This window comes from Pollicipes pollicipes, unplaced genomic scaffold (assembly GCF_011947565.3).
Source record: "Pollicipes pollicipes isolate AB1234 unplaced genomic scaffold, Ppol_2.1 Scaffold_7261;HRSCAF=8764_pilon_pilon_pilon, whole genome shotgun sequence".
Lineage (NCBI taxonomy): Eukaryota > Metazoa > Arthropoda > Thecostraca > Pollicipedomorpha > Pollicipedidae > Pollicipes > Pollicipes pollicipes.
In genome coordinates this window covers 18,759,488-18,780,596 of record NW_023597054.1, presented here as the reverse complement: position 1 = coordinate 18,780,596, position 21,109 = coordinate 18,759,488, and the positions used below count along the sequence as shown (strand labels likewise).

Genomic DNA, 21,109 nt, shown 5'->3' with positions numbered 1-21,109 from the left:
AAGGGTCCGAAGAACTGACTGTAAGCCACATAAAGAATTGCAGCCCGTAGGGTCACACCTGAAATATCGGTCAGATAGCCTCTTGCACCGTTTGAGGATCCCTGTGACAATGCGGGTGTCTCAGTTGGCCAGAGGCCACGAACACCGAACAGTTGGCTCTCTGTCAGTTTGAACCCTGAAGACCCATTTCCCAAGCAGGAGCAAGGCCGGGGTCACGATTTTCATTGGTATGGGTCGCCTAAAACAATGGTTGAAGCCCTTGTGTTGGTCAGGAGCCCACAGTGCCTAAAAGCGGGCCACGTGTCGGCTGTCGACCCCGAGTCGGTCACGGGCTTTGTCTGAGAATGCCCGGGGAGGGGCCAAAGGGATCAAGGGCCCGATTGGAAGACTGAAGGGCCCGAAGGACTGGCTGTGGGGTACCTAAAGAACGGAAGGACGACGGACAGTCAAAAGGCCCCCGCCTATAAGGTCGTCATCTCAAATGTCAGTAAAAGAACCTCTTGTACCGATTGGGGACCCCTAATACAGAGCGCTCTTTTATTTCGGCCAGAGATCACAAACACAGAATGGTCCGCTTCGTGTTGGTCTGAGTTCTGGGGACCTATTTCCCAAGCAGGGACAAGGCCGAGTCGCGATTTGCATTGGTCCGGGCCCCTGAAACAATGCGGGACTCTTGAATTGGTCAGGGCTGGTGCCTTGAGTCAACATGATGCTTTGTGTCAGCAAGAGGTCTCTAGTCGGCTTGGCCAGAGCATTTGCTCAACGGGGACGGGGAATGGACCCCAAATGACAGAGGGCCTCTTAAGTTGGCCGGGGCCCTCTGACAATGAAAGGAAGCAGGAGAACGTATGCTACGTGTTCACAGTGAGGCAATAGAAGGTTCCTGCGCCAGCCAGGGCCCCCAATACCAGACGGTGGGCCCTCCAGCCCAATTCCAGGACGGGCCCGTTAAGCCCAACTGGAGTCCATGAGTCAATTATTGGACCACCTGCTTCGATCACGGATGTTGTTGCACCAATACGGGTTACTGCGTCGATCCGGGGCCAACTGCACATGTCAAAACGCCTCCCGTGTCAAGGAGGGGACCAGTGCAGCATGATATATCTCTCTGAGGACCTCCGGATCGACCAGGAAATCTGCTCGTTGTCAGCAGAATGACAGCCGGAAGACACCCGCGGTCATGGGCATAGGAACAGGAGGGCCCAGCAGGGCCCATGCCCCCTCCCCCCCCCCCCCCCACACGCTTTTCAAGGTGTGGAACCAGCAGGGTTAACTGCCTCTCCCCTCACACTTTTTATATTATGGTTGTGTTTAGCTTACTTCTGCACCACATTTAAATATGCATGCCGGTTAGCCTAGTTCACTAGTCATCTTCCTCAAGGTGCGTCATCTTTTTCGTTTGCTTATTGGCCATCGCTTAGTGTCGCAACCGCAGGCCGACGCCACGGCCTATGGAGACTGCAATGCCAGGCGTTCAGGCTGTTGTTGCTGTGGCTTGCGAGCGCGTGTGTTCAAAAACATATTACATGGTTTTTATCAGTAATCATTCTGACTAAATATTGAACATTTTAAGACGAACATGGATTAGCCATGTTAATACAAGCTTAGGATCCCATCTAATCTACAATCTACGTTAAGGGATCTCTCAGTATCTCTGAAGAAAACAGAAAAACACGGAACTGGAACCTGTGTGACAATTATTGGACCAGCTTTGGCGATCATGGATGTTGTTGTGTCAATGAGGGTTCCTGCGCTGATCCGGGGCCAACTGCGCGGGTCAGATGGCCTTCCGTGCCAGGGAGGGGAACAATGCGATATGATATATCCTTCCAATGGCTTCCGGATCGGCCAGGAGATCCCGCCCCGTGTAGTTAGAATGACAGCCAGAAGACGCTTCGCGATGGGACGGCCTGGCCCTTCCGCTCTTGACCGGAACCGGTAATGTGCCCTTGGTGTTCTACTTAAGGGGCACTTCGCCCGAAAGGAAATACGGGGCCTCATTATTGTTGAGTAGAGTGAAGGTTTCATTATTGTTGAATGGAGTAGGCATAAATGAATTAAAGAATCGAACAAGGCCATCCCATGTTTGCCTACGAGCGTTCATATTTTCAGAATGGATTAGTGAAAAACTTCATCAAAAGGTTTGAACATGTCTGCCCGCAACCTCGAGGGGAGGGACAGGGATGATCTGGGTTGCAGCTTCCGTAAAACCGAACGGCGTCGGCCACTGCAAGTGCCACCAGACGGCGGACGCCATGTTAATCTGGCTTCAAGACAGATTAATAGTTACAGAAAACGGAAAACAGAGAATCTGCCTCTACTCCTCCAGATCCACCACCATATTCCAGCACCACTTCACAGTCCTTTTAAGGCCAATCCGTTCATATCATCAGTCTAAAAATCGCACACGTGAAATATGCGCCCAGACTGCCTTGTAGATGCAAGATTTGATGTCCCGAAGCGTTCAATGGTACTTCTTTCAGAAGCGCCATCGTTTTCGTCCGCCCGTCGACCACAGCTCAGTATTAGCTGTTGTGCGCGGCCTACGGAGACTGCAACGCCTGGCGTCGAGGTTTTTTAAACTAAGATTTACGAGTACGCATGCTCAAAATCATGTCACAGAACTTTTTGACTAACCCAATCAAGTGTTTAAAGGCTATCATTTCAAAACCGTTACCATTTCCGTTCACCGGTGGACCATTACGAGAAGTCAACCACTCAGCTAGTGCTCCGCGGACCATGAGGACTTCAGCGCCTGGTGTCGAGGTTTTTGTAGCTAAGATTTGCGAGCGCGCATGTTAAAAACACCGTTATGTGAGCTGTATCACTAATCTATTCTGGCTGAATGTTAAACATATCCAGAAAAACATGGCTTGGAGGTGTTAATACACATTGCTTGTCACTAGATCTACAATAAAAATTTTCACCCTCAAATTTCGATCAAACATATCGATCTACAATCTACCTTCGCGATGTCCTCAACGTCTGTAGAACGCAGATAAAATTTTATGACAAATTCTCTGAATTCTATCGGATTAGAAAGAGCTCACTAAGCCATTGCAAATTAAGACCACCGGTGACTTATTCCATGCGATCGTTAAACGGCTGATTTCTGCAGTTTATTGACCTTAACACCCGCCCGGGTGAGGGTCAAATTGACTCGCCCCTCGAAGGTTTTTCCAGAATGGTTTCCGAACGGCGCGGCGCAGCCGCGCCATGTTTTGCATAGTTGTAGCAAATTGAATAGCAGATCGTTCGACATTAATAAGGTAAATGTGCTTTGTAAGGTCGCTAACCTATGCTAGGTCAAATTCAGGCCATGGTTTCAGCGAAGTCAACATCTAGGAAATATTTCAATCTGATGCAACAATGGACTGTTAGACGAAGCCATACATTTCTCAGATGCTTTCTTAGGCAACAAAAATATTGAATGAGCAAATTGCGTTGACCTATGGTGAGGAATAAAGGTTAGACCAGGGTCAAAATCAACCTGTTTTATGGCTCTAGGACTTGCTGTCGCTTATTCAAATGCAAAAGCTTCCGAATTTGGCTCCGTCTAAAACGCCACGACAAGTCTTATCTCTTGAAAAGCAGCCAGCGAGATGAAGGCACATGCAAAATATGTTGTGCTGTGAGCCATCCATTCACTTTCAAAATTCTCACCAGACTTTGCTTAGGCCATATTTTGGTATCTACCCTGTGGTGACAGAGGCCTCCTCAATGACCCAAAATGGCTACCCGCTGGTGGAATTTCGACTCCCCAGGAGAGACGTTGAAATGGACAAATAATCTTGGGAACCTGGATGGCCTTTTTTCCCGAATGACATAGATGAGCTGGATAGGCAAGAATGTGCACCAGTGAGAATCAGGTCTAGATGCATATCTAGAATAGCAGTCATTACATTTGAACAAAGATCGATAACCTCCATTTCTAACATCCACCCCCCCCCCCCGCGGTCATCGGGCTTGTTTTCTAGAAGAAGTTCCTGGACTACGCCCTGAGCTTGGCCGCCCAAATTTTGAAACGTTCCTACGCCTATGCCCGCGGTGAAACGGAATGGCCATTCAATCCTTGATCACGAACAAGATGCGCCTCCTAGTGTTCTACCCAAGGAGTCCTTGCACGGAACGGAATAAGGGGTCTTACTCGTGCCGAGAAGGATGGGTCGAAATGACTTGAATATGAACAGGATCATGCCCTGTTTGCCCGAACATGTTTACTTCTTGCAGAACCGATTAGTTAAACAAACGACATCAAAATGTTTGAGCCTGCCCGCCCAAAATCTCGGGAGCAAGGACAGAGATGGTCCGGGTTGCAGTTTCCGTAAAACGCAACGGCGTATGCCACAACACCAAGCAGCGGACGTTATGCGTTTGACTGGTACGCTGTATCAGAAAAGTTGTAGTTCTTCAGATGTCAAGGTCGCGAAGAGAGGACCTATTGACCTAAGCAGCCTTGACTCGTTCGATATTCGATATACAGTGGTCTTATCAGATTGGCCCTCAATTTTGCCTACAGATACAGTTTAATATTCTGAGCATAATGAGCACAAGGTCTTGGACCGGTATTGGTACGCTGACTATGAATATGAATCTGGTACCAACTTGACGAACGTACATAATGTTGTTTAATTTTGAGGCTATCCTGGCGCTGATGCTACGAACAATGGTGTATTCAAAGCAGTGAATGAAAGGAGCGTAACCGGTGCTGTTTACATCTTTTGGCTGATCCGCCGTCGATCGATCTTCGAGCAGCTTTTACCTTTTCTGAGACAGTTGTCTTCAAACTTTTATATTTACCGACGTATACAGCTGAGAAGGTATATTACACATGGCCTGTATACGATGTATTATTCAACACGGCGGTTCCATTACACAGCTGACGAGCTTTCTGTGTTTATTTTGGTGTTCTCACATGCCTCATGGTGGCAAATAAGTTTCATTATGCAGGAGACTTCTGTGAGTCGATGTGTTCAGCGAGTTAGTGATGTGGGTAATTGGGTACTTTTGTGCTGCTTTCATGTGTTTGTGTGGGTTGTCTTGCAGATGGCAACTTTAGACATGCAGGACTATGTTGTGAGCCAGAGGAGAAGGAACAGCGCTCGCCTTGCTGCTGGAATGTATTCACAGCCAACCAATGGGTTAGTTACATGGAGGGATGGATTAGTGTATTTGTCTCCCACTTCTTTGACAGTGTTACTGTCAAGGACTTCATTCTGAAAAGATGTTTGCACATTGAGCAGTTGTTGCCTATAATAGACAATTAACCAGTGTTGAAATGCTTAGAGCCAGGAAACCAAGACACGTGGGTGTCATGAAACATGTACCAACATTATTATTGCTCTCAGCAGGATGGATGTGGGTTTGCCTGGTGTGGGGCCAGGGTGAAGTGTGTTGAGCATATGTGTGTCCTGTAGGGTGCGACCACCCAGATTTTACTGTGACATGTTCAGCCCCTCAGCATTGAAGTATTCTTTCATTGCTTTTTGCATGATAACAAACTAAAAAGGTAGCAGCTGCTTGCAGCTTGCTATCAAAAGCCAGGAGATACTGGTTATTTTGTTCTGAGAGAGGCAGATGGATAGCACAACTGTTTTGGTTATTAAAATTGGTTGAAAATATTGGCCACACATAAAGCATACATGGATTTGGTCATAAATATTCATCACTATTTTGTGTTGAAGCTTTGAAGGTCATTACTAATGAGCCTTTAATAGCTCAATTCATTGACTCATTATTGCAGAGCATCAGTATGATGTTCTGAGCCCCGAGTTGTGATTGATAAAGATTAGTATATATGCACATTCAAAGAATACCCATTTGTGATACATTCTGATTTAGAAGTGTGCTGTGTATGTGTGGTAAGTGATGCTCATGGCATTGTAGTGGATTTCTGGCACAGTCTGGTGACTATCTTCTTGTGATGCATGTTAGTTCATACTTAACTTATGTGAGTTTGTATATACTTTGTGATCATGTGATACAATATATATATATATATATATATATATATATATATATATATATATATATATATATATATTACCACCTAGACCAGCATGTGTGACCAGTGTATGTGGTGCTTGACGGTCAGAGTGCAGACGGTGGTAACAACGGACGATGTACCGGAGGCGACGAGCGGCGGCCGCTCTTACGCCTTCTGGCTGCTGGTGGCTGTTGTGCTGCTGGTGGCCATCTTTAACCTGCTCATCACGCTGACGCTCATCAGCGTGCTGCGCATCTCCGTCGGCATGGAGAGCGTTCAGGTGCGAGACGCACGCACTGTTGCTGCCCTGGCCGCGAGGCAGAGCTCAGTTTCTGACTGAGCCTTGTGCCCCGTGTTTGGGGGACCTCTATGTCTAGGGTAGTGTCGGGGTTGTGTCGACGCACTATATCACAATGTGACTCCACTGCAGTGCACTGCCTGCGGTAACGTGCAGCGACAGTGTTGAAGCCCGGGCCTGGAGTCTGCGGCCTTTGGTTAGATGCGAGTGCGCGACGAATTAAGGTGTGTTGGTATCTTTTGTGGCTCCTTATCAACGATTGAGCTGTGGTGATGTAAAGTTCGTCAGGAGGGTGCTTTAGGTTCCGCCGCGGCGTGGAGGAATCACTGCACCTGACTTGTGCCGCAATATGTGACAGGTTGTGAAAGGAGGAATGGTACTGCCTGGAACGGTGGATATGGACCGCCTCTACAAGCCAGATGGCTCCTTCCTGGGATTTGCCGACGATCCGATGTCCATCAACGGAGTCGGCGGAACGGTTGACCTCGTGGTAGGTGGCGGGTGTGCGCTCCGCTTCATGCATCTGCTTTGGCAGTGTCACGTTTTGTTCTCGGTCTGGCCCCGCCGTCACACATCGTGTTCATGCCTCGTGCTAATACCGAAAGGGCATGGTAGAGTTGCATTGGGTTGACAGCGGACATTGCGTCCGGGGCATCAGTCGCTGCTTTTTTCGAGGGTACTCGCTTGTAGCGCACGCGCCACTGCCACCGCCTGATCGCCTGCTGTTGATCAAGCGACGACCTTCGCCGGCGCGAGACGCCACCGGTGACGTCTGCACTCTGTGTCCTGTGCCGTCAGGTGTCGGCCGGTGGCCGGGACGATGCGGACGGCCCGCGACTCTCCCTGGCCGGCGCCGGCGTGCTGGTGCAGGGCGTGGCGCGCGCCGGCGTCTCCCAGGCCGGTGCCGTGCCCTTCTTTAACACCGCCTACCCCAACTTCGGCCTGCCGGCCGGCGTGCGCAGTCTGCGGGTGCAGGACGCGCGCACGCGCCGCGTCGTCAGCCCTGTCGACCGCTCGCTCAAGCTGCTCTCGTCGAAGCAGGCGCACCTCAAGGGCAGCGAGGGCACGCACGTCGACGGCAAGGAGATCGTCTTTTCGGCCGACCAGGAGCTGCATCTGAAGAGCGTCAACGGCAGCGTGGTGCTGATGGGCGCCGACGGCGTGCGGCTGGACGTGCGCGGCATCCCGTGGGCGCAGGGACGCAGCGTCAGCGACGGCACGCGCGCCGCCTACCGGCTGTGCGCCTGCATGCCGGCCGGCCGCCTGTTCCGCCTGCCTGTGCCGCTCGACAACGGCGATCGCGCGCCGGCCGAGCGCGTCACCTGCGCCAACGCCGCGCTGCACGGCGACAACAACCCGTGTGCCTGAGCGAGCCGGCTCGGCGCGCTCGACGTCCTCTCGCGGCCGCCAGCGACAGCGGTCTCCGCTGGGGAGAGGGCGCCGGTGCGGTGAGGGGCGGAGCTCCGCGTGGTCAGGGCGCGGCGGGACTGGTGCCGGGAGTGGGTGCGTTCGGGGCTTCCTGTAGAACTGGAGCAGCTTCGACCTGGGGTGTCTTCACACCATGCGCTATTTTGCCATCGGGTGGGTGCTCAACATGCTAAGGTTTTAACGCATTTAAAGCGGAAGGGTAATTCGACCATCCATCGATTACGGAGAAGCACCCGGACCATTACCGTTTCAAGACTTGCACCGTCTGTGAACAGTATGGCGTACGGTGATTTTCCATTCGGTTTACAGTCAGCTGTTCGCGCGCATTGCCCTTCTTAACAAAGTGACCTCTGTAGGCACGATTTTGAGCTTCCTGTCATATTATAATCGGCGTCCGTTTCATAATAAGGGCCCAAGGTAATACGTAATGAGTCCCGAAACCCTTTCGTTGGTAAAGCATGTTGGTGAAGCACCTTTGTGCGGCCGGGTGTTACTTCGTGACATTCATAACACGAGGCACCATGCTTAGAAATGTAGTGATCACCCACGGCCCGCATCTCCGTGTTGACCCTTGTTCTGCTTTGTCCGGAGTCTCCAAGGGTTTAACATCAGGCTGAACTGATCTCCCCGCGCCAGTTCCCTCGCCCGTTGTGGAGGCTGCCGGCACTGTCTGTCGCGGTCTGAAGCTTTAATGGAGGTAGCTGTAAGCGGCATGTATGCTTCCGTGGTCGTCCTGACGGCTACGTTACCATGCGATCGGATCCATCACAGCTCACAGTCCCACTCTAAGCACGACCGTTCGTTCCAGGCGCAGCCGTAGGCTGAGTGGGTCCTCTTGAGCAATGAAAAAATTTCCAGCCTGAGCTGCCGACCCGGCCCGTTCACCACACTGTTAACAAGCTTATATCTCTGGAACCCCATCTAACCTCCATAAGCCTGTAAGATGGGTGGTGATATACTGTTATATTGTGCTTCGAGACCAGGTATGGCACCGTCATAAGATCACAACAGGGTTAGAACTGACCATCTCCCAGTCGATGTATGCGGCCAGCGCACGTTTGGCGACCGATTACGTCACCACGTGGTAACTACACTGCTGCAATATATCATCTACGGGATAATAATTATATACGTGACATTACCTTGCTCGGCCCATGCGAAAGAAGGCGTAATGGTTGTGTTTTTGTTGCCATCCCTGTACGAGCCAGTTTTCCCCAAAGCTAGTCAACCCTAGTCACGACTTGTTCGTTGTGGACGTGTCCAGTTGCAGGAGTGTTGTGCGTTTTGTTCAGTGTGTCGGCCGTCGCCCGAAAGTCGTCTCAATATCGACGCGTGCTTGCGGATAATGTTATCGCCATAATACCATAACATAATGCCATACGCACCAGTATCGGTGCGTATGAGCGACGAGCGTATTTGGATGTCCGTGGTACCCAGTGAACGGATTTTACGGCTGTTTAACATTTTGCCGGTAATTGTTAATACTTCTACGCGTTGTACCGTGAATATGTGGACACAGTTTGGTGGTACTTACGAATTACTTTGCTAGTCCCTCGCATTTGCTGTGACATTGTTAGCGTATTGTTGTAGAATGTAGTCCTCTGAATTCCGTCGCAGCTGCACAGGCGAACTTGATGCGCATAGTAACAGTCTTGATGTGTGGGTCCTTTACCATTTTTGACGCTCTCCACTCATCAGAGCGGTCCCCTACACGGCTATGTATACTCGCCAGTCAGTCTGCTCATCAGGTGCAGTCCCCTCCACGGCTATGTGTACTCGACGCTGCTGTTGTCAAAATATAAAGAGATGCGCTGCAGATGGCTACATGCCGGCGGCAGTGGCCTGATCTTCGCTGAGCAGTTACCATGGAGATGACGAGCTGTCCCAAAGTACGTTTGCCTGGCTTCCAGCGGTTATGCCCTCCGGCGACGCGAATGAAGAACACGGTGACGCAGATGGCCAAAAGAATATCACTTGGTACGCAACCTTTGGTTTAATTCATAAAAACACAACTGATAGTGTTGGAGTGCGTTTCATCACATACGGCAACCAATCAGCGTCATTTCCGAGCGTGCAGAGCGCTTGTGGAATTTTACTGAACCCTGCCGGTACGGGTGTGGCATGGCCAGGGTTCACTTTATACCGAAATACCCACTACGCGGTTACGCAGTACGTGAAAAGACGTGTCCATGCCACTACACTGAAGTTCGCATCACGACCATACAAAACAATGACGATTAAAACGAGGATGACCGTGCGGCGGCACGCGCGCAGCCGTGCCGTTGACACCCCGCTGGCCGCACCTTGGCAGTACACGAGAGGGAAGCATCAGTTGTCGGCCATGTCCATGTCGTCATCGTCGTTCATGTCCTCGCCCTGTTCGCCGTCCTTGCGCTCTGGCGGCTTCTCGTACGCCTTCTCCAGTGGCGAGACCACGATGCCCTCCCAAACACTCATGTCCGTCGCGATGGCTGCAAACGGGGGACGTCCGTGAGCGGTCAGCGATGCACGGGCACGGTGCACGGTGCGGGCACGGTGTGCACGGGCGTGAGGGTGTCAGCTTGGAGCAGGCTGCGTGGTGCGGTCGAACAGCTGACTGAAACATCTCGCGTACCAACTTGGTCATGGCCGATGTGTCTCGCCACTTCCGAGACACATCGGCCGGCTCACACTGGACATCACTCGTGTCGGCCACCGGCCAACGGCAAGCGTCAGAGACGACCGAGCACGTCCGGCGCAGTCTCCTCAGCCGGTGATGCTGGCAATCCCGGACAGGGGCGGCGCGCAGCCGTCGGCACTCACTCGAGTTGCCCTCCAGGCCGATGACCTGTTTGTAGCCGCCGTGCGAGAGCACCCGCAGCAGGGTCTGCGCCGTGAGGCACACCACGTCCTGCTGCTCCAACGTCATGGCCGTGTGCACGCGGATGTTGCCACCCTCGCACGGGTCAGCGATGCCTGTCGGCAGGGCAGGTCGGCCATGAGCACACAGGTCAGCGACGCTGGTCCACAACCATACGGGTCAGTGACGCTGGTCCGCAGCCATACGGGTCAGCCATGCTAACCCACAGGCACACGGGTCAGCGACGCTGGTCCGCAGGCACACGGGTCAGTGACGCTGATCCGCAGGCACACGGGTCAGTGACGCTGGTCCGCAGCCATACGGGTCAGCCATGCTAACCCACAGGCACGCGGGTCAGCGACGCTGGTCCGCAGGCACACGGGTCAGCGACGCTGGTCCGCAGGCACACGGGTCAGCGACGCTTGTTACACATGCACATGAGTCGGTGATGACCGCCAACAAACGCACGAGCCGGCGATGTTCGCCAGACACACTGGCATCAGCGATGCGAGGGCCCCCGGAAACCGGCCAGTGACCTTCGCCGGACGGGCACCGGCCAGCGCCGAGATGCCCCGACCGGACATCACGTGACGGGCCGACTCACGGACCGACAGAGAAGCCGAGCAACTTGCAAAATGGCAATCTCGGATCCTGTGACGATGACACCACATGGCGAGCTAACGACATGGACGATGGTCGAAGGAATAGCATGTCGTGAAAAACAAACAGGACTTCGTTGCCAGGTTCCAGACTGTATATCTTTTGAATCTCGCCGAGTTGTTTCGGTCTTGAAGCCCCTCCGGTCAGAGCTGCAGCCCATAAGAGGTTAAAACAGCGCAGCTCGCGAAACACCGCAGCCGCTGCTCTGTCCAGCCTACGGGCCCGCACGGCGCCCGCGACTGGCGGCGTACCGGCCGATCCGGGCAGGAACAGTCCGGCGGCGAGCAGCTGCAGGCAGCGCCGGTACGCCTGGTGCACGGACATGGCCTGCCGGCTCGGGTTGTTCATCACCGCGTAGTGCGCCTGGCGACACAGGCGACCGCATCCCGTGAGTGATCAAGCAGTGCATCATCGCACACATGCCCTCCCCGCCCGAACGTCCTTCTGAAGACAGCCTTTTACAGGTGAGAAAGACACGACATGTTTAGCAAACAATTGCAAGACCATCACAGTGCAGAGCAGTCGTGGGAGACCCCGAAAATCGACATGTTACCGCTCTTTTCGACTGCTGATGAGCATACGTCATCCCGTAGTGTAATGTGTATGTGGTATTGCGGATAAGAATAGGTGTGGTGGTAGGCTAACTCCTGGCGAAAAGGTGACAATGAACCGTAAGCACACTGATGCTGTCTCCGAAAAGGAAAACTCTACCACTGGTGACCGGCACGCAATTACACCCAGCTGGCCTGTGATGCAGTGAACTCTCGTCTCTAAAGCCTTCCAATGAAGTGCACTGTAAATTGCCAACGGTTCCAAATCATGTTTGCGTACCATCTATCTCAGCAAACATTTAAACTCTAACATTAACATTGAACAAAAACATGCTATGTGCGTGGTACTAGATGGTCGTGTCATGCATTTTTATAATCAACAGCTCCCTACGGGCAATGGTAACCTCCGGCTTCTGACGCCAGTGCTTCAGACAGCCTTCCGCGTAGAACCGTGCATCCGGTGCTGTCTGTTGTATGTGGGAGCACGGATAATTTAATTTTGACAGCGTTTTGGTGGAAGAGTCTGCGCAGATTAGAAGCACGTTCTGGATTCAAGTCTTTTCGTTTTTTGCTTAACTTAGCTCAGCCTTTCCCTCACGATCATAAGCACAGCTTGAAACTTCGGGTACTTTGAATATACCCAATATTTGCGCTATAACGCCCTTCAACTCGTACCTCCTGGCACACCACAGGCCACTTACTCAGCATAAGAACTAAGAGCTGATCATACCAAAAGGCCAGGGGCTGAAGGTGTTTCTTACTTATATAAAGTGCAAACATTTATATAGATGGGATAGCAGCAGTGCAAAAATTGGTGGATGGGAACAGATTTCAAAGCAACAAATTTGCTTACTTCAGAGATGATTCAATCCATTTCTTTTGGAAACAACACAACAAAACCGAGAGCTTCTAGTGCTTACCAACAGATCCAACATCCATGGTGATAGGGGATCAAACCCCTCGAACCTATTCTTGAGATCTCGCAGAAGACGGATTAATACCTTGATCGACGAATGATGCGCATTCTCTTCGAACCATCGACTGTAACACGAGAGGGCATGAGGTCACATATACAGCTCCGCCACACAACGACGATAGGTAACAGTTTCTCTTCCCATACTGCATTACTGAAGAAATGTGAAACACACGCAATCCTGGCTGTCACTCAAAAATTGGCCATTCTAAATTTGCGGCCAATAGCGACTTTCTACACTTTGAGACGAGTCCAATGCATGTGTGTAGTGATCCGGCTGTTGGCCGCCGCGGGGCGTCACCATCATCGGCCCCGCGCGAGCCGCCGCGCGACCCGTCCCGCGCCGCCGCCAGCCTAGCCGCCCGGCTCGCCGTGCTCACCTGTGCCGGATGGCCGCCAGGTGGCTCTGCAGGATCTTCTGATCCAGGTGCAGCTCCGGGTCCAGCTTACGCAGGTTCTGGTGCACGGTGGTCACCAGCACGCGCACAGTCGCCTCGCTGTTGCTGATCTCAAAGCCGCGGTCGTTCGGCAGCATAGCCACCACCAGCACTGCAGCGGCGCGCGTGTTGGGTCGTTCAGCGGGCCGGCTAGCGCGTCTGCTTCGCACTCGTCCACCAAACGCACCAGAAGCGATGATATTGTGTAATATCACGCAGTACTCCTACTGATCGCATACCACAGGGCGCTGTCGAGGCTCCTTAAGCTGTTAGCAGTCAAGAAAAATATTACACAAACCCATAATGTTACTAAGGCCTGGCGTTGTTGGCATCGCCAAGCCCAGCATCGGCAAACTCAGCTGGGCTTTCCGGCGCTGATGGTACCGGTGTTGACGTGTTAGCGCGCGTCCTGGCCGACTGACCGTCCGACGGTTCCTGCTGTTTCAGCTCCTCCGTGACCTGATTTCCCAGCGCCTCCACCGCCTCCCGGGTCGGCAGTGTCTTCAGGATGACCACAATGTCCGCCACGTTGTGGTTGGTGCGCATCGTGCCCTTCTTGTAGGAGCCCACTTGCCGGTGTTCCTCTATTTGCTGAAGGCAGCCACAACAGAGAAGCTTGTAATAATCCCGTGGCGAGCGAAAACACAGGATGTCCTCATCACGCTTCCATTCTCACCGACACGAGCGCTGCAATCAGCACGGTAGCAAAATAACATTTGGGCGTTATCCAACATTCGGATACCGGCACGTGGAAAGCAATTTCATACTGTTGGCCGGTACCGGCCGAGCGGCGGGCGGACCCGGGCCGCTCGGCCAGCACCCGTGGAGAGCCGCCAGGCCCGCCACTCACGCAGGCGTCGAACGAGCCGGGGGTGACGATCAGCGTGTCGAGCACGGTCGAGATCTTGGTCACCAGGTTGAGCACGGCCGTCTGCTCGGGCGGGCTGGGCGAAAGGTCCGTGTTTCTCTTCAGCAGCGCCTGGTGAGGCGGGGCACGTGTCACGGGGGACGTCCAGAAGACGGCGCAGGCGACCGGTGCGGTCTGGGTGCTGGCGCAGACCCGGCTTCACACAGAGCTGTGAGCTGTGTGCGTTTTAGGCCGATCTAGATGGCGCCGCACGGGAACAATGCTTTGGGAAGTCGACGGGAGCACAGACACACGAGTACTAAAAGACGTCGAGGCGCCAGACTGGCCATGTGACGATGGTAGTTAGGTATGAAAAACAACAATAAAACAATCGTGACACGTGAACATGCCTTCAAGTAAGAAAGTTTCAGTCGTCAGGCATGGAGGCGCATGAGCGCACGTACACACCGCCTGATGACAAAGGGTCTGGCCGAAAATATGACGCTGACTCCTGAGCCCAACAGAAAAGGTTTCTTAACGCCTAGCCATTTCTTAAGTAAAACGAGGATTCCGATACAAACATAGTGATATGTACAAGGTACATCATATGACTGCCTGTTTAATGGCCTCATCCAGACCGGTGAAACATAGCACTGATTCCCGCTGCTCCCATCCCACAACCCAATCATTCCACGGCTCCAAGGCTGGCCTACTTCGTGTAAGTACGTCATGTTATTTCCCGCTCGCCAAGGCCACCTGTAAAAGCAAAACAGGCCGGTGGTCGTCAGCAGGGCATCTCGATCCCTCCTCCAAATACAGCGCGGATCAAGACTGCCTGCACGGCCCTGCGACGTCTCGAACACGTCCAGCCGTCCACGGCCGTCCACATGCGGCGCGTCCACATGCGGCGCGTCCACATGACGGCGGGAGCGACGGCCGGCCGCGGCCACGGGCGGCGCGGGCCATGTTTGTGTTATCGCCGGACACCGGGGCAGCTAACGTAAACAGTGGCCGGGCGGCGCGTTGAAGGCGCCGCCGGCCTGCACCCGACCAAAGAGTGGGCGCGCGCGCGCGGCCAGCAGAGACGCGTGCCGGCCGGCCGACCAGCGGACGCGGGGCGGCGCGCGGCGCGCGGCCATGGCGCGGCGGTAGCCGAGGCGGCGGGCCACCGGACGAATCAAGCGGCAGGCGACAGCACTCGACCGCGCAGGAGCGCCACCTGCAGCACGGTGAGTCGGCCAGCAGCGCGGGGCCGCCGCGGCTCGCGTCTGCGTGGCCGCGCGGCCGCGCGCGCTTCACGCACCTGCTGGAAGGCGGTCTCGTCGGGCGCCGGCTTGACGCGCTGGAAGGCCGGCTCGCACAAGTAGATGTCGAACGGCAGGCGCGGCACGAACGTCTTCATCTTGTAGCCGCCGCGGCCCATGCGCAGGCCACCGCGGCCCCGGACTCCGCCGCGCATCTGAGGCAGGGTGTGCGCGCGCGCGCGCGGCGCGTGAGTGAGGCTGAGGCGGGCGGGTGGGCCGCCCGGCGAGCGGCGGCTCACCACGGGGACGCGGTGCCGACCGACTGCGGCCGCCGCCGGAGACGCCGCGGTGGTAAACAGGCACCGGCCGCGCCGCCGCGGCACACCGACGGATGGCGAGGTACACAAGGGCGGCGGCGCCCCGGGGCACTCCGAGCAACATTCGAAACGCGTAGCGGGTCGTAGCGTTCACACGTGTCGGCGGGACATTTGAGGACAAAAACATTAATCAGAAAGTAAAAATGTATTTCCTTGCCGTTTTTTTCCATTATCAGGTGTGCAAGGTGTTCGGACGACCTGCTACCGAAATGAACGGCGTGTACTGCCCCGTCCTCTGACAATGTTTAGCTGCTGTCCCACATTTCACGACCCGTGCTTGCTTCGCTCCAAGTCTGACACAGTTTGTGCAAGTGAATCATCCGGCACCGCCCCGCAAGGTCACTGGCGGAGGCCAAACCGAACCGAGGTTATCGTCACAGCCGAGCTTCGATCCGTCGGGCATTAACTCATAATCAAAAGACTGTTGGGTGGTGCTCGGCGAATCTCAAACTGGTATGCCTTTTGGGAAGTTGATATCCCACCCAATCAGTGAACTAACACATGCTGCTCAGATATATGTACAGGAACTGACAGGCAATCACAGAACTCCAGTTTCTGAGACTACAGCCTGCACACTTTACCAAGAAAACAGCTTTTTCTGTTAGAGAGCAACAAAGCAATTTACATGACTGAGCTTTCCAGCAATTTATTTGAACCATACATTTCATGATCAGCTGTGCCACCAGATGTGAAAGACCACTATATGACCTGTGGTGGAATGTGATACCACCACCAATGGACATGATTGTTTTGATACAGCGAGCATTAACTGTGATGGAAAATCATTAACTGAGCAGGAAAACCAATGGAATATGACATCCACAATGATGGGATGGGACAACAGTGATAGGATAGGTATGCATCATCTTTGGACATGATGTTGGTGATGATGGCATAGAACACTCAAGGTGATAGCATATTTTGCAATCTCATGGGTCATGACTCAGTGACATTTTTGGATGTGATCTTTCATTGACAGTAGGTAGGAGACGTGATGATCCTGCCCACCAAGTCATCTGATAAATCAGCTTTAACTGAAGTTCAGGGTAGGCAGCTGGTCAGGGCCCTGCTGATTATTTGCCCAACTTTTTGCCCAACCCTCCCACATCTGAGGCAAACTTAGCTTTATTTGGTAATCAGCTCCTCACACAAACTGCAAGAGTGGGTATGAAGGTATCAGGGTGGTCAAGAACTAGTGAGAGTTTAGTATATCCCTTCCAACCTAAGCTGATCCATACATACTTTCCTGATGGATTTGGCCGAGTCAAGCCTGAATGGATCAGTTTAGGTCATTAGATGTGTTAATCTTATATTCAGTCTCTAGGTACTTGGAGGTCAAAAATGCATGAAAGCAATGCACTGTACTTGGAAGGAACATACTGAACTCTCACTAGTTCTTAACTGCCCTGATACCTTACATATCCACTCTTGCAGTTTGTGAGGAGCTGGTTACAAAATAAAGTTAAGTTTTCCTCAGATGTGGGAGGATTGGTTCAGCATGTCATATGCATCAACATAAATTTTACCTGCCATGTGGGAGCCTGACAAGGTCATTAACAACTTACACTATTCCTTACCTATCCTGGCAATTTCTATACCACCTATTCCCACTCAAGCAGGGTTTATCAACAAATGGGAAGAACATAGAATAAAATCTGCACTGAGCACAAAGGTTAAGCAGTGCTTCCAAATGCCATTAAGGTTGGTATACAAAACTGCAAAAACTGCTTGATACATGAAATGCATCCCACTTAGAGGTGAAACTGTCTGAACAATTCAGCACACATGCACTGCAAATCCAAGCAGCCCAGGTTTGGCACATTTCTACCAATAATCTCAGGGTGTGGAACACCATTATTTCAGGGAAGAAAATGTTGCAATGGCAACTAATTTCAGGACAAAATGCATGAAATGTGCCACAAAAAGTTTCACAGCAAACGAATCAACTCAGTACAAGCAGACCAATTCCACATTTGTTGTAGTGGATGTTTTTCGAGACATATAGGGGCGTTCCTTGCAATATGTTCATACTGTGAAATGCTTAATACTTAAGTCTTTTCCAACTTTTGCACTTACATGGTGGGTATCCAAAGTTCTTTATCATCGTTGGACGGTCAACAGGCATAGAAATAAGGTACAGGGGAAAAGTACTTACCATTTCGTTTTAGCCAGACGCGAGATGCCGAGACAGCGATGAGCAAGCGTAAACCTTTTGAGAGCTATCACGACTATCGGAGCGTTTTTTACATAAGTTTGATAAGTAAAGCCTGCATCAACTGTGACGACCAACACCATCAAACAAAAATAGGCTGAACCGGCATGGGACCCGCGCCGCTTTCTATCGATCCCCGTTTACGCAGCCCGACCCTGGCGTGATCTAGTGTGGTTCGCGGAGCGTCCATTATACGCCGTTGTACGTAATGCGCCATTTACACACCCGGTCAAAGTGCTACCAAACACAGAAGATGCATTATTACTTTATCGATAGGTAAAAGCGAAAAAGACAGCGAGAAAGTCGATGGGGGGGGGGGGGAACACAGGGGAAGAGAGATGAGGGAGCAAACTTTACCGACATTCTGCTCTAAGGGAGTGTCATGATATGTCTCTCTCCTAAAGATTCCATATTGTGCTAATTTTCCAGTCATAAGATTTTGCAAATGTTATATATATATATATATATATATATATATATGCATATGCATATGCGTTTATATATACATATATACATATATGTGTATATATATATATATATATATATATATATATATATATATATATATATATATATATATTAATCTGTGTGTGTGCTGTGTGTGTGTGTGTGTGTGTGTTGTGTGTGTGTGTGGGTGTGTGTGTGTGTGCTGTGTGTGTGTGTGTGTGTGTGTGTGTGTGTGTGGTGTGTGTGTGCTCGTAAAAAGGGCGCCTTGAATCGTCCCTATGAGGTCGCCTTCTTCAATCAAAACAAGGTGAACTCACCGCTATATCCACTTCTTGCACCGCCCTAGAAGAAAACGGTGATAACACTATTGCCATTTCGTTGTTGATCGGAAATGGACCCCTCGGAACTCTCGGCGTGAAACACTGGCGCTGACACTTAGCCATGGTAATTGTATGTTGTCACCTATGATGTGATGCACCGTTTGGTACTAACACCTTGTGAGCTAGATGAAGGGTGCTGGGAACCGTAGAAGAAGGGGCACAGGCGCTGGAGGAAGGGACGGGGCGTGCGCACGTAACAACTCCCGGATACACGAGCCCCTCACCAAATGTAGGGCACATGGTAATGTGGACGTGCGTGCATGATGAGTTGACATCTTAAAAAGGTTCGGTTTGGCACATCAGGATAAGAAGATCGAGAACACGTGATGTTTAAGGACAGGCAAGAGGTTGCGTGCTCATGCGGCTCGGTGATCTCGATTTTCAGGGTTTTTTTAACTGCACCATCTGCCATCGCGAAATTTTGCGTACGCCTCTTTCAAACGCGCGACAGGAAGCTGGGACCGGCTTTCATCCCATCTTTCTGAAAATTGAGCATTGGCATCGATGGCGTTGGCTAGGAAAAGAAATGACCACCGTTTATCGCCTACATTCGTACCCCAACTTCGAAATATTTTCATTGTCCATGGTGAGGAAGGTCAGCACGGGCAATAGAAATGCCAATGATATGGTTAATGTAAAGATAAGCATCATACCTACCTGAGGCACATTTAAAATTTACATACACTTGTCAACTTGGCCTGACCAAGTTTGAAACGCCAGTTTGGACCCTTGCCGGTTGGACGTGAGGCGCCCAGCCGGCAGTGCCCATAACATGCCTGGTGAAACACACAACCTGTGGGACTAGGCTATTTTGATGATCTATGTCATCATCATTTATGTGAGCGCGCAGATAATCAAGAATGCGACACCTACAGGTACACGCATGCGCACACCAGCTACCAGCTATCTCCCAAATGGCCTCAGAACGTGCTTGTCACTCAGTCTTATGATTAGAGCTATCTTTCGGGCGCTACCCGACGAGTTTCGCATACAGTGGAGGTACGATGCATATGTCTGTTATTTTTCCTCAGAACTGAAGCTTCCCGCAACCCGGGGCCGCCACCATGAGCTGGCTACGGTGCGCGGCGCTCGCGGGCATCCTGATGATCCCACTGGCCGTCGGTGACGTCTCCTTCAGCCCCTCGGAGGCCTTCGAGCAGCGCATTCTGCAGGAGGTCGGAGGTATCTAATATGACGGCGGCAGTGCTATACCTCTCCCATAGATGCACTTCCTGATGAGATTTGTACACGGGATCTCATCAGGATCCAAGGATCCGAACCCAGGATGGTAAACAAGAGATCAGTGTGCTCACGAACTTATGTAATTTCAACTGCCGTTTGGATGTAACTCCATGGTCACCCAAGCAATGGGGTATGGTGGGGAGACTTGGATTTTATTTCAAGTGGCATTAGGGTTCTGCAACAAGTTGATGTTCCAAAGTTTATCCTATCCTACCCTAGATCATCTCGTTCCCCTGGTCAAGCCCAATCGCCTGCATAGTCAATAAACTGAGATGTCTTCATTCGGATGAAGTAAATATATATATATATATATATATATATATATATATATATAGTAAGCCGTAACGGCCGTTTGCTTGAAATAAAGAAGTGTCAAAAACTCTAAAACTAGGAACTTAATTTTTGTATCACGGAGCGAGCTGTCTCCACCTGGCAACGAGTCATTTCGCATCAAGTTCAACACGCAGAGTCGTACATTTGCACGTACCTTCGTCGTATCCTCGTAAATAATAAATCGTACTTAACGCTAACGCACGAACAACTAACTAAGCACAAAATATAATTATTAGGAGTCAATAGAGGCCTACAGTAGGACGTGTCCACTGGTTATCAAATTTGTGACGCAAATTAATGTGCTCTTGAATATGCAATGACAGTGACAGAACTGGAGATAACAAGTGGGGTAAAAAATCGAGTGTCACCTTGATTTAACCACATGCAAGAAATCTTACCCGTTTGCTGCGCGCTAAGCTGCGTGTTGTAGCGAACATCTTGGGGTAATGCCCCCTGCCTTTTTGTGAATTCCATCCTACACCCCTGGATTCAATTGCTTACAAATGTAAGTGAGAGTGGGCACGTATCATTGCTAAAATAACATACAACTGTTCATGTTTAAATACGTCTGTCAACGTGAATAGATCAAGCGTTTGAATTGCGAGAATTAAACTGCTAACGTAGCCACATATTTTCATGCTTGAATAGTGTCAACGCGCCAGTTTATGGGACTAACAGTAATATAAAATAGTAATTGAGCAAGGCTCAGTGTTCAACGTGTCGGTTACCAATGCACAGATCAAACTGTTAATGCACGAATGGCATTGGTGTCAACAAATGTAACCGTAAATGTTCATTTCCAGGCAGTGTCATTAACGGGCACATGTACGATGTATTTGCTAACACACCATCCTT

At 51.4% G+C, this 21,109-nt stretch overlaps 2 protein-coding genes across 2 annotated transcripts; one reads left to right on the top strand and one right to left on the bottom strand.

Moving 5' to 3' along the window:
• The first annotated feature begins 4,723 nt into the window (after positions 1–4,723).
• Positions 4,724–9,089, top strand: LOC119113157 (beta-sarcoglycan). The gene is made up of 5 exons (XM_037237510.1): positions 4,724–4,820; positions 5,047–5,141; positions 6,095–6,266; positions 6,643–6,774; positions 7,083–9,089. Exons 2-5 carry the CDS (start codon positions 5,047–5,049, stop codon positions 7,650–7,652), a joined length of 969 nt encoding a protein of 322 aa, XP_037093405.1. The 5' UTR covers positions 4,724–4,820; the 3' UTR covers positions 7,653–9,089.
• Positions 9,090–9,690: 601 nt separating this feature from the next.
• On the bottom strand, positions 9,691–18,024 carry LOC119113116 (interleukin enhancer-binding factor 2). The gene is made up of 9 exons (XM_037237454.1): positions 17,796–18,024; positions 15,323–15,478; positions 14,023–14,151; positions 13,595–13,763; positions 13,116–13,284; positions 12,683–12,803; positions 11,463–11,574; positions 10,515–10,667; positions 9,691–10,183 (listed from the first exon to the last, which is right to left on the bottom strand). Exons 1-9 carry the CDS (start codon positions 17,796–17,798, stop codon positions 10,041–10,043), a joined length of 1,155 nt encoding a protein of 384 aa, XP_037093349.1. The 5' UTR covers positions 17,799–18,024; the 3' UTR covers positions 9,691–10,040.
• Positions 18,025–21,109: the final 3,085 nt, after the last annotated feature.

Excerpts from the sequence above, each read along its gene's own strand:
- LOC119113157 (XM_037237510.1), top strand. The coding sequence starts at position 5,047 with ATGGCAACTTTAGACATGCAGGACTATGTTGTGAGCCAGAGGAGAAGG. Across the intron at positions 5,142-6,094 it reads TATTCACAGCCAACCAATGG|AGTGCAGACGGTGGTAACAA; the intron begins GTTAGTTACATG and ends CTTGACGGTCAG. Across the intron at positions 6,267-6,642 it reads TCGGCATGGAGAGCGTTCAG|GTTGTGAAAGGAGGAATGGT; the intron begins GTGCGAGACGCA and ends AATATGTGACAG.
- LOC119113116 (XM_037237454.1), bottom strand. Across the intron at positions 12,804-13,115 it reads CTGGCGGCCATCCGGCACAG|TCGATGGTTCGAAGAGAATG; the intron begins GTGAGCACGGCG and ends CTCGTGTTACAG. Across the intron at positions 10,668-11,462 it reads GTTCCTGCCCGGATCGGCCG|GCATCGCTGACCCGTGCGAG; the intron begins GTACGCCGCCAG and ends CCCTGCCGACAG.